The sequence below is a fragment of the Capricornis sumatraensis genome, chromosome 6 (assembly GCF_032405125.1).
Source record: "Capricornis sumatraensis isolate serow.1 chromosome 6, serow.2, whole genome shotgun sequence".
In the NCBI taxonomy this organism is placed as follows: Eukaryota; Metazoa; Chordata; class Mammalia; order Artiodactyla; family Bovidae; genus Capricornis; species Capricornis sumatraensis.
The window spans coordinates 33,284,783-33,297,924 of record NC_091074.1 but is presented as its reverse complement, the minus strand read 5'-3'; the positions used below and the strand labels follow the sequence as shown (position 1 = coordinate 33,297,924).

Here is a 13,142-nt window from a genome sequence, read left to right as displayed (position 1 = left end):
GTAATTTTTATGTTTAATTTTTTTCCTCTTTTAAAATAAAAAAGATCTGAGTCTAGTAAAGCATGTACCTTATTAAGATCCGCACTAAACTTGTTTTTCTCGAAGTATTATCTGTATGTTATAAAAACTTTTCAAATACAAAGATAGAGTTACAGAACAAATACTAACATATCCATTCTCACATTTGATTGCATATTCTCTCATCTGATGTTTATGAAACTGTTTGGAAATTTAAAGTGTTTGATCAGTATTAGTGTTTTGTACCTCATATGTTTTAAAAATTTATTCTGATAGAGTTAGTTTTTGTATCTAAGATATATTTTAGGATATATTTCAACTTTGTGAAAGCATATCGTATTTTTAAAGTGCTTTAAAATATGCTCCGTGAGAGAGCTAGTATTAATTGTTACTGCACTGTAAAGTCAAAGCACATTATTTGGTTAAGTTTCTTTGGTAAGTTCATAAGACAAATTTCCTGAAAAGTTGTTTCCTCTATATGTATGTATTAAGGTTCTACGGTAGTTACAAGTAAGTAATTACATTTTCTTGTTTTCTCACATGCAGCAGATACAACTAGTAAGCTAAAAAATGTTTTTAATTATCTTCCCAATAAACATTCTGTTAGGAGGCTTAAAATTTGGAGGTTAATTTGTTGTATTCCTACTTCTAGCAAGTTATATTGACAGATTTGTAGTCACCTAAAATAATTACATCTCTACAACTGGAAGAAAGAAGTGTTTATTTTAAAACTTTAAGGATGTCTATTTGCTTGGCATATTTGATGCATTTTATTTAAGGATTGCACATTAAAATTTTCACAATATTTTTGTGTAATTATTTCCTTTGGTATTCCCAGCAATGCTTTGAGGCAATTATATATTATAATGTTACATTTTACAAAGAAATAAAATTTGAAAGTTAGATGAATGACATATATAAGGCCACCTAGCAAGTAAGTGGTTTTGATTTTTAGGTTCATACTCCATTAGAAACGACTGTCTCATTCATATGCTTAATGTTTGTTTTAATCTGACAGCTTTGTGATCTACATGTTATGTTTGTAAAACTTGTAATAATGTAGATTTTTAAATGAAACACATAGAAACCCAGAAATAGCATATGCCACGTAGGCTAAATTAAAGTTAAAATGCATAACGTGTTTTGCTTTTAATACCATTTATTGAATTTTTAATGGAAATGAAATGTTTGTGTCAAGCTCATTCTTACATGCTGGTCTGATTTGGAAGGTCCAGGACAGCTTAACTCAAATACCGGCCTAGGTACCTTGGCAGGGTGATCTGGAAAACCAGGCCCAGATGGACCGCTCTTCCTCCCTGTAGTCTCAGACTCCTCCATGTGATACTTGGGCTTTCCCTGTGATAGCTTAGCACTGCAAGAGCATGTGTTTCAAGAGAGAAGTAGAAACTGACTTTTCTTAAGGCTTAAACTAGGAAACTGGTACAGTTGTCACTTCAGGCAAATCCTATTGGTCATGCAATCTCAGAGGCTTTCCCCTTCAATTCAAGGAGAAGGGACAGAGCCCTCTCAATGGGAGGAGTAGTAAAGAGTTTGTAGCCATCTTTTATCTACCATAGATATCCAAAAGGTACCATGTTATAGGCAACAACATACTGCAATTAAAAAATTATACCCCTGACGTTTTTACTGTTTCTTTAGTTTGGTGTCTGCCTCTTATACAAGTAAGCCTGGAAGTTTGAAGGAATACTTTGTCGACTTCAGAATAAATTTTTGAGAATGGTTTTGGGAAATCCAGATTAATCCCAGTTTGACACAGAAAGTAATTTATTTATTCATGACTCATAGAGTCTTAGAGTCAAATAGAACTTGAAGATATTTTAGTAAAACTTCAACATAAAACCTGAGATGTTGGAAGTCTGTTACATATGGGACCTTGTCTGTGCTTGAGCTGGCTCTGTTAGAAACTGTGTTTTATGCTGAGTAAATGTGAGATCCTAAACTTTTAGGAGTTGCCAGTTGGATTGTCCTCTTATGATCAATTCTACCCCTCTTCACTAAACATATATTCTCAGAAAAGCCTTTGCTAATAATATTACAGTGTTTTCAACTTTCTTCTTTTTTTAAGACATGGGTTTATAGAATTCTTTGTTATGTAGGCATCCTAGAGATGCTGCTTTTAATTCCTTTAGCATAAAATATAAAACATGATTTAGGAGAGAGCCATTTTAATCATGTGTGATTTTAAAAATGAATTCCTTCTCAAATTATGGAAAATAATAGTTGGTCTCTTTGTGTAAATTTTGTTACTGAAACCAATGGTATGTGTGCCCATAGGTCTTATATGGAAAAGTTAATAGTGCTGGTACTTCCATTAATGAATAGGTTTTTAGAATAGTTTACCAAGACTCTCAAATCACAACAAAAGACAGAAGAGTAATAACTATTGCTTGATAACTTTGACAGGAATTGAGTGAAGTCATTTAAAAACCTTTACAAGTCACAGACTAATATGCTAATGCTCTGATGTAATTTTTTGTTAGGTTTGCTATCGAGTAGTGATGCAACTTTGTGGACTTTGGGGTCATCCTGTTTTAGCAGTGAGAGTTTTATTTGAAATGAAAACTGCTAAAATAAAGCCAAATGCTATTACTTATGGCTATTATAATAAGGTAAGTAGGATTGACATTAGGCAATATATGCTGTTTATTAAGACTGATACATTTTGATACATTTTATTATTTAGTAAACTTAGAGGTTTGGGGGTAGAATTCTTTTTGTATATATTATATGTGTGTGCATTTAAAAATTCAGTATTCCTAATAATCATTATTTTAACCGTTATTTTACCTTTAGGTAGTTTTGGAGAGCCCGTGGCCTAGCAGTACCCGCAGTGGTATCTTCTTGTGGACGAAGGTACGGAATGTGGTACGTGGCTTGGCACAGTTTAGGCAGCCACTTAAAAATACCGTGCAAAAGTCACAGGTCTCCTCAATATCAGGTAATACATGTGATTGGAAAGATAACTTTTCTTGCTGAACCATAAGTTTTAGAGGCATATGAATTTTTAATTATATGAGGCAGAAAAGAGAGGTGAAATTCTAGTCGATATTTTCATATACTACTAAAGATAGAGGTTGCTTTAGCCCAAAATTATTTTCTTCTCTCACAGATTTAGAAAGTATTCTGCAACTTTAAAAGAACTGTGAGTCACTCATGTTTAGTTTCAGAGATTATCAGTGCATGAGTTACTGAATTGCTGTTGTGCTTGTCTTCAGCTCCCCAGAACGCCACAGGTGGAAGTGATGGGGACACGGTGAGCCACGGTAGCGTGGATAGTTCTAATGATGCTAACAGTGGGGAGCACACAGTCTTCGTCAGAGATTTAATCAGGCTTGATTCCACTGACAATCACTCTAGCACAGGTACTAAAATCTGGATTCACTAACCCTTCACTTAACTCTCACGTTAAGTCTTCCATTTTTCAAAAAAGCTTTTACCTGCCTCTTTCAAGCTTATGCAGTACGAGTACCTTAAAATACCATGTATAAATAAGGGGAGAAGGTACACCTCTGACTGCAGATCATGTCTCTTTATTTCCTGTAGTATAAAATTAACTTCGGAGTGCTGTACAAGAGGCTCTCAACGGTACTTTGTGTTTGTTCATCATTAATTTGTGCAAGTATATGATATAATTGTTAGGAATTATATAATCGGCCTTTTAAGTATTGTGAGCTAAGAAAGTTGACTGCTAGTAGTACAGATTGCAAGTCCTTTTTTTCATTAAGTGGATAATAGTTATTAAATATTTGAATTATGAATATTAAAAAGGAACAAAAAGAAGTCACACACCGTGAGAAAAAAGTATTCTTTGCTTGGTCATTACCTTAAATGACACTTTTTAAAATCTGCAAAACTGCTGAAGTTTTGTAGTTTTACATACAAAGCCATGGGCATTCAAAGCTCTAGCCTCTGAAGTTAGAAATAAGCTTAATTAAAGTAGCATATTTTACATGTGTGTTACACATCCTTCTTGTGTTTTTTCTTTTTGTTGTTAATTGTTAGTATCTCAAGCTTTTCTTTATAAAGAACTCTGAGTCTTAATTCCTATGCTTCATCTGATGAACTTGTCTCAATGACTGAAGTTTCCTTTTCTCTGCTCTTTGTTGCTCTGCTTTATGCTCTGTGCTGTTTCTGGGTGCTGCATTTGTCCTTGGCTGTTATGGTGTGGGGTGCAGACAGACTTGTATGACGTGAAGCTATGGATACACGTGTGCATTAATTCTACCCTTGAATCTTAACCACTTCAGGTAATTTCCCATTTATTAGGTTAAACTTTGCTGACATGCATGGGTGGGGGAAAGGCCTTTGGTTTTAAGTACCTTTACAAGAAGAAAGCAATTTTAGTTTTCTTGGCTTTTTCTTCTGTATAATCATATATGTACTACTGAAAATGCCCAAGTAACCTTATGATTAACTTGCAAAGCATATTTGTTACCTTATTTGAAAATATGCTATGCCTGTCTACGTTTCTTATTTTGAGGGTGATTTGTAGCATCATTGTGTCAGATAGTTTTATGGGCATTAAAGATTTAAGTATTCTAGCTGTTGAGGTAGGTTTTGGTTGCTAAAACTAAACTGCTGATTCTTATGCTAGAAACTACTCCCATGATTACAGAAGCAGGTATAAGTCAACATAAAATTATAAGTTACAATATAATTTACAATGTTTGTAAATTTCTTTCAACATGTAGGAATTTTCATGAGATTTTAATTTGAAAACTTATTTTATTTCCTCGTATATTTTTTCCTAGTACTTACAGAATAAACTGATTTCATTTGTGAAAAACCAAGAAAATAATTTGTGGTATGAAACCATTTCACCGCTTACAGTAATTATTATTATTATAGTAAGCACTCTCCTCTCTCTAGATTATTAAGTTGGTCTCCTTTAAGGGGGAAAAAGGATCTAGTAATATTGGGAAACTGCATGAAGATTCTTTATTCCCCAGTTGGGGAGGAAACTTCAGATCCCTTTTTCATATATTTCTTTCCAGTTACATTTCAGTTGACTGAAGCTCTAGTATTGAATTTACTATGATTATGTCTCTGTAGAGTTTCTGGTGATGTCATCTGATACTTTTGGAAACCTCCAGCCCAGATGCTTAAGTTACTCTTTTCATGAAGGATTATCTCATAGCATCTTTCCATTTGGTACCTGATACTGAGTCAGTTAGCTTATTGAAGGCATATCTGAGTTTAATCAGTTTACTCAGTTCCCAGTCCAGTGTCCGTTTCGTGGCACCATAATGTTTTACCAGACTTTCTGAGGGGCCAATAAAAAAATGACTGAATGTAGTCATTCTTAATAGCAGTATTTTTCATAAATTTTTTTAAAAAAAATTTGAAGTACAATAGACTTATTGTGTTAATTTCAGATGTACAATGATTTAGTTATATATATATATATATATTCTTTTTCAGGTTCTTTTCCCTTATAGGTTATTAAAAAATATTGAGTATAGTTCCCTGTGCTATACAGTGGGTCCTTGTTGGTGATCTGAATAGCAAGTTTTTTAAGTTTGATTCTTTCATTATTGGCAAACCCATAGTTTCATTGGTACCTTAAAGAGTGACAGAAAGTGGAAAAAAAAAAAAAAAGTGGTAGACAGTGGAAGTCACTATATTTTTTGTTTTATGTGTTTTTCATTGACACCCTTGATAATGTTTCCCTAGTAACTTGCCTTTATTTCCTTAAATTTATTTTATTTCCTTAAAATGATGGAACATTAAAGCCAAAGTAGACTTTTAAAAAACTATTTTGAAATCATTTTAAGCTTATTAAATGTTTCAAGAGTACTACAAAGAACTCTTGAACATCTTTTATCTAGCTTCATTCACTTTTAGGTTAACACATTTATCATTTTCTTTCTGTATGCATACACACATTTTCCCCCATTATGTGAGAGCAGATTGCATACATTTTGCCCTCTTACCTCTTCATACTACAGTAGTGTTTGCTCTTATAGGACTGCAGTATGGTTTACCAATTCAGGGAAGCATTTATGTACCACTTTAATGTATAGTTGTTATCCCAGTGTGGTCAGTTGTAATGTCCTTTATGGTACTTAACTCGTTCTCTTTAGTCACCTTTAACCAGCATAGTTCCTCACCATTTCTTTGTCTTTCATGATCTCGACCTTTTTGAAGAGTAAGTCAAGTCATTTTGTGAAACGCTGCCAAATTTGAGTTTGTCTGATGGTTCCCTGTGATTAAATTAGATTATGCATCCATGGCTCTTCTACAGAAATACAGAAATGCTGTTATAGCCTTCTGAGATGGTCACATCTCAGAGGCCACAGTTCTGTCTGTTCCTTATTGGTGGTGCTGATTTTGGTTGCTTGGTGTCACTGTTTGATTTCTGTTAGTTACTATTAGCCCTCCTGCAGATAATAAGCCACTTGTGAAGAGATACTCTGAGAGTATGCAATAATATCTGCTTTTTCATCACACATTCCCTTTTAAGTTTAGCATCCATTGATGATTCTTGCCTGGACCAGTCTTACTACTGTGATGGTTGTAAGGTGGTGAATGTCCTTTAGAAATGTCCTCTCGTGTTTTCTAGCAGTTGCTTTCTTACATAACAAAGTGTTCCTGGCTCATTCTTGTACCTTCCCTGCCTGAGCTCTGGAATCAGCCGTTTCTTCAAGGATCTCAGCTTCCTTTTAATGGGCAATAGATTTTAGAAACCAAGATCTGGGCCCTAGATATGCTACTCCCTCCAGGGTGGTGGTCTGGACTTTTTCAGCAGAGCTAGAAAAATTTTTATGTTATTTTAGAAATATTTTTAATTGCAACTCAGTTACACAAGTTTTTCTTTGCCTTTCTGCATATCATTTTTTTTCTTTTGTAAAAAATCTCTCTTCTTCCGTAGTAAGAATCTTGGTTCCCAACATCATCACATTTACTCAGTTGCTCAGTCTTCCAGTACACATAATATAGTTTCAGCCCTGCTACACACATTTCTCTGTGAGGAACGAACTGAAGGAGTTCAGAATTTGACTGCTATCCCTCAGGCTTAGGGTGTATACTCAATGTGTTAAAAGTTACTTGGATTTGTCCTCTCCCATCCTTTAAGTGTGGTTATGTCACAAACAATTGATTTTTTTTGTTTCTGTGTACATTCAGTTTTAGTTGCACCCCACCCCCAGTTTTGCTGATTTAATTTTTGAATATGTAGAAATTACGTTTCCAAAAATAAAAAAGCAATATGATAACCGTAGTTAGAGCAGTTTCCTCTCTATCCCTTCCATTCTGTTTTCCCCCACCTTTTGTTGGTGACCAGTTGTTTTATGGTTTATTATTCTTGCATTTCTTTTTGTAGAAGTAAACAGGTATATGTTTTATTTCCACTTCTGTCTTAACACAAAAGGTAGCGTTTTATAAATACACTCCAAAAGAAACTTTCAAAGCATCCAAATCTACTAATTTATACATGAGGAAATTAAGATTCATTGCTTTCAAGTATGTAATGGTTTTTAGTTTTGAAATTCCCTTCTGCTGTTCTTTGCTTCTTATCTTTGTTGTAAAATGTTTTGTGTGCTTTGTGAGCTTTTGTCTCTTCTTTCTTTTTAGAAGTTGAATTGCGTAAGTTGGTGGAATTTCCTTTTGACATTTCATAGCTGGACTGTAAGTATATGAAAACATATGTCAGTCTTTATTCTTTTTAACAGGTGGTCAGTCTGACCAAGGCTATGGGTCTAAGGATGAACTTTTAAAGGATGATGCAGAAATTCATGTGCCTGAAGAACAAATATCAGGAGACTTAATAACTAAAACAGAAGGTTAAGTACTGATATTTACTTAGCTTTACTTAGTGAGTTACCTCTATTATTTAAAAGTTTTATTTGATAATTTTGGTGATAGTGTTCAGAAATGTAAAGTCTGGGCTTATATTATGTACTGTTATCCATGGTGGCGCTAGTGGTAAAGAACCTGCCTGCCAATGCAGGAGACCAAGAGAAGCACATTCGATCTCTGGGTCAGGAAGATCTCCTGGGAGAAGGGCATGGCAACCCATTCCAGTATTCTTGCCTGGAGAATTGCATGGACAAAGGACCCTGGCGGGCTACAGTCCATAGGGTTGCACTGAGTTGGACATGACTGAAATAACTTAGTTCAAACTCTCTGTCATATATGATAGATTTTTGGTAGTCTCTGAATTTTAGAATTTAAGAGATTTTTAGAGACTCTGTAGGTCAGCCCTCAGTTTTGTAGGAAAGTGCAACCCATCATGGTATTCATTTGCCAGTGTAAAGTAGCTGTTTCGTGACAGAACCAGGACAAAACTTTGAGTCATCAAACTTGAATTCCAGTGTACCTTTTATCTTAAAATGCTCTTTCACTAGAAGTCCTTCACATATCTGAGTTGACATTTTTCATTTGTAAGTTCCAGTATAGTCTGTGTAGTTTTTCTTCTTTTAGGTTACTCACTGAGATAGAAATGTTTTCTAGTAATCACTTTAAGAAAATATGGAGGAATATTTGGCTTTATAGTAACACAGTGTTCTTCTTGTCCTCTTACACAAAAATTCCCTTTCTTTAATGGTGTCACTTATTTTATGCTCCAGAATTATACAGAAGCAAGCCCCTCTCCTACTTGAGAAGTGATGAGGAATGTGACGAAAGGCCAGTCTTAATTGATTCACTCAGCAATGTTCAAGTTAGAATTATGAATGCTAAAATAAAGCATTTATTTCAGTCAATACTGGCAACATTTATGGCATAAAGTAAATCAGAATAAATCAGTAATAAAATAATCATGTATTCATCTCCACATAGAAAAAAAAAGTCCATAAGATATATTTAAAAGTACTGTTTCTGTTCAGTACTGGCGAAAATAGGAATGATAACGTCCAAATATTTTTCCCCAGAGGTGTGCAATGTCTCTGCTGTTGTGGCCAAACATTCTCAACCTAGTGCAGAGCCCCAGAGTCCCGCTGAACCTCCTGCGTGGGGCAGCAGTATTGTGAAAGTTCCATCTGGTATATTTGATATCAACGGCAGAAAAAGTAGCACTGGTAAGTCTTTACATTTAAGTTATTAAATAATTTTCTTTTAATTAATTTATTATTTTTTGTTGCACTGGGTCTTTGTTGCTACATGCAGACTTTTCTCTAGTTGTGGCAAGCTGGACACTACTCTCTAGTTGTATGCAGGCTTCTTATTGTTGTAGCTTCTCTTGTTGCAAAGAACAAGCTCTAGGATGAGGGCCTCAGTAGTTGCAGCACATGGGCTCAGTAGTTGCACTTCCTGGGCTCTAAAGTGTGGGCTCGATCGTTGCAGTACATGGATTTAGTTGCCTCTCGGCATGTGGAATCTTCCTGCACCAGGTATCAAACCCGTGTCTCCTGCATTGCAAGGCAGATTTTTAACCACTGGAGCACCAGGGAAGTCCAACACTTTTGTTATTAAGTGTTTAAAACATACTTCTCTAGGTCCATGTGTGTCTTTAGTGACATTATAAATTGCTAACTTAATTGTAATGAACATGCTCAAGAGTCAGAAGTAATAAGCTGAATCCCGTAAATGGGCTAAAGAGGAAATTAAATTAGTTATTTAAAAATACTTCATGTTTAAAAGGAAGAGTATTAAATGTGTTTAGATGTTATTTGGAAAAGCTTTTTTAAAAAATAAGACTGCAGTCATATATTCTGTAATTTTTTAAAATTTTTATTCTTTATGGCTGCACTGGGTCTTCACTGCTGTGTGCAGCTTTTCCCTAGTTGCAGTGAGCCGAAGCTGCTCTCCACTTGCGATGTGTGGGCATCTTCTTGTAGCAGCTTCTCTTGTTGGAGAGTCTTCTCTAGGACTCATAGGCTTTCAAACACGGGTTCAATAGTGGTGCATGAATTTGGTTGCTCTGCAGTATGTGGGATCTTCTCAGACCAGAGATCAAACCTGTCTCTCCTGCTTTGACAGGTGGAGTCTTAACCCTGGACTACCGGGGAAGTCCTGAAATACTTTTCTTATTGTCGTGCCTGTTCTGAGTTCTGTCCTCCTTTCTCATGGTTGATAATGAGAGAGGAACTGTGGGATAGGCCTCATACTTATCCTGAACAGAGAGGAAATTATGTGGTCAGATTCCAACAGGCTTGTGCGTAGCAGGATAATTCCTATACCTGAAAGGAAACAGAAGAAAAAGATTCATATCACTTAGATTCTACACAAAAATACCAGTGGGTCTTTAATTTTTGCCCAATTATTATAGGTACCCTGAGCGACTTCTTATTTATGATTGAGTCATACAGTCACAGTGTTAGTTGCTTAGTTGTGTCCGACTCTTTGCAATCACATGGACTGTAGCCCACCAGGCTCCTCTGTCCCTGGGATTCTCCAGGTAAGAGTATTGGAGTTGGTTGCCACTCCCTTCTCCAGGGGATTAGTATTTGTAATGAGTAACTCTTATACTACTTTCAATTATGTTGTAGCCCTCCCAAATACCCTTAAGGCAAACATTTAAGTGTATGATTTTAAAAGACAATGAGATTGGCCTGTGTTATTTGCACTTTGTAGTAGCTACAGTTCACTTCCCTAAAGTCAGTTGTCTTATCTGTAAGTATATCTGTTTGTGACTTCATAGAAGTTAAATTTGCTCAGCTTTTTAACCTGGAAATACTTCTCATTCCTAAAGTTGTTTTTTTTTTTTTTTAATTGTGATAGTGATACCAATTTCTGTTATTTTGCAGGGGGTGAGGGGTTTTGTTCAAGAGGTAGAGCTAAATGTTTTTTTGAAAAAGTAATTGATATATATATTTATAATCCTATTTTTCCAGTGTATTGATAGCAGATTAAAAAGAAAAAGGAGGGCAGAGTTTTCGTCATCAAATGTTTAGAATCTTCTCAGAATATTGAAATGGACATAGTTTGGGGACTGGTGTGGTTTTTTTTCTCTTTTTATTGATCTTATTTCCATGTTACATTTTGATGTAGAAAAGTTACTCTATTAAGAAAGGAGGGAATGGAATGAGGCTTTTGCCAGTATGTCAAACATTTTAATTTATTTTAAGTATGTCAAACATATTTTAACATATTTTAAGTCAAAGTCAATTTAAAATTGAACAAAACGTGCCACTAAACTCCCAGAAATAAGAACCAGTAAATTTGCAAAGATCTTTTCTAAAATATTGGTAAAATTTTTTTGAAGCAGGTACAAACTCCAGAGTTACAAAACAGGCTAATTTAATTCCCCTAAAAGCTTTAAAAAATAAATGCTTATTATTAGTTCTCTTTAGTTGATTGATTATGATTATTAGATACCAATTTGGAATATTAAAAAAATCTTTAAATCAATTTGAAAGATTAAAAAAGAAGACTTTATCAAAAACAACTTTTGTCCCAGACTCTAAGGTTTTTAAAAAACCAATGAGAATCTTAAATATGAATGCTTAGACTTAAGTTCTAATCCCAGTTAGTCTGTGGTAAAGAATCCATGTGCAATGCAGGAGACGCTGGTTTGATCCCTGGGTCGGGAAGATCCCCTGGAGGAGGGCATGCTGCCTAGAGAATCCCATGAACAGAGGAGCCTGGCAGGGCTACAGTTCACAGGGTCGCGCATGACTGAAGCGACTCAGCATGCACGCAGTGATGCAACTAGAGATAGTTTTTGGTCTTGGCGTGGAAAAAATTGCATGGTAGCAAGGAGTTAATGACTGCCTGCATCTCCTAAAGCGGGGGGGAGGTTCCTATAGACACTTAATGAAACATGATTGATCTCTGTGAAGGCTGGGATTATGTCTGTTTTATTCTCCATTGTATTAGCACTTCATGTAGTGGGTGCTAGTAGGCATTCAGATACTTGTTGAAGGAGTAAACTTAACAGAAAAACTTTTGGCTATTCAGGTTTTATTAGGCTTCTTATCATTTGCTGATTCTAAGCGCTCCATTCTAGATCCTTTTATTCAGTACTTTGGAGAAGTAAGACTTTGGTTATAGCAAATACGTAATCTGTGACTATGAATTTGCTTTGTGCAAAGTAGATTTCTGGTAAATACTTGTTGAATTAGGTATATGAAATCTAGGATAGAAGAGATTATTTCTTTTTCTGTCTGTTTAGGTGCTACATCGTGTCTAACTCTGCGACCCCATGGACTGTGGTGCACCAGGCTTCCCTGTCCTTCACTATCTCCTGGAATTTACTCAGACTCAAGTCCATTGAGTCGGTGATGCCATCTAATCATCTCACCCTTTATCACCCCTTCCTTCTTCTGCCCTCAGTCTCTCCCAGCATCAGGATCTTTTCCAGTGAGTCAGCTCTTCTCATCAGATAGCCAAAGTACTGGAGCTTCAGGTTCAGCTTCAGCCTCAGTCCTTCCAGTGAATATTCAGGGTTGACTTCTTTAGGATTGATGGTTTGATCTCCTTGCTGTTCAAGGGATTCTCAAGAGAATTCTCCAGCACCACAATTAGAAAGCATCAATTCCTTGGCATTCAGCCTTCCTTATGGTTCAACTCTCATATCTGTACATGACTACTAGAAATAGTTTGCTTTGACTATATGGATCTTTGTTGGCAAAGTGATGTCTCTGCTTTTTAATATGCTCTCTAGGTTTGTCAAAGCTTTTCTTCCAAAGAGCAGGCGTTTTTAAATTTTGTGGCTGCAGTCGCCATCCGCAGTGATTTTAGAGCCCAAGAAAATAAAGTCTGTGGCTATTTCCATTGTTTCTCCATCTATTTGCCATGAAATGGTGGGACGAGATGCCATGATCTTTGTTTTTTGAATGTTGAGTTTTAAGCCAGCTTTTTCACTCTCCTTTCATCCTCATTAAGAGGCTCTTTAGTTCCTCTTCACTTTCTGCCATTCAAGTGGTATCATCTGCATACCTAAAGTTGTTGGTATTTCTCGGGGCAGTCTTGATTCCAGCTTGTGATTCATCCATCCTGGCATTTCGTATGATGTACTCTGCATGTAAGTTAAATAAGCAGGGTGACAATATACAGCCTTGACGTACTCCTTTTCCAACTTTGAACCATTCCTTTGTTCCATGTCTGATTCGAACTGTTGATTCTTGACCTGCATACAGCTCTGCTGTTTCTTTTTAGGTCTGCTGTTTAACACAATGTATTTCTTAAGTTGAATGTAAAACTCTTAAAATATAAAACATGTT

The 13,142-nt window shown here is 35.6% G+C and overlaps 1 protein-coding gene across 10 annotated transcripts in view; it reads left to right on the top strand.

The window, feature by feature from the left end:
• The window catches only part of DENND4C (DENN domain containing 4C), an 80,645-nt gene that overhangs the window by 35,399 nt on the left and 32,104 nt on the right, over window positions 1-13,142 (top strand). For 7 of the 10 annotated variants that reach the window (XM_068974082.1, XM_068974083.1, XM_068974081.1 and 4 more), the window contains 5 exons: window positions 2,520-2,648; window positions 2,833-2,977; window positions 3,255-3,401; window positions 7,710-7,820; window positions 8,910-9,056. In XM_068974082.1, the coding sequence (XP_068830183.1) occupies window positions 2,520-2,648; window positions 2,833-2,977; window positions 3,255-3,401; window positions 7,710-7,820; window positions 8,910-9,056 (679 nt within the window). The remainder of the gene's footprint in view (window positions 1-2,519; window positions 2,649-2,832; window positions 2,978-3,254; window positions 3,402-7,709; window positions 7,821-8,909; window positions 9,057-13,142) is intronic. The other 3 variants (XM_068974079.1, XM_068974077.1, XM_068974074.1) reach the window with 2 other exon arrangements.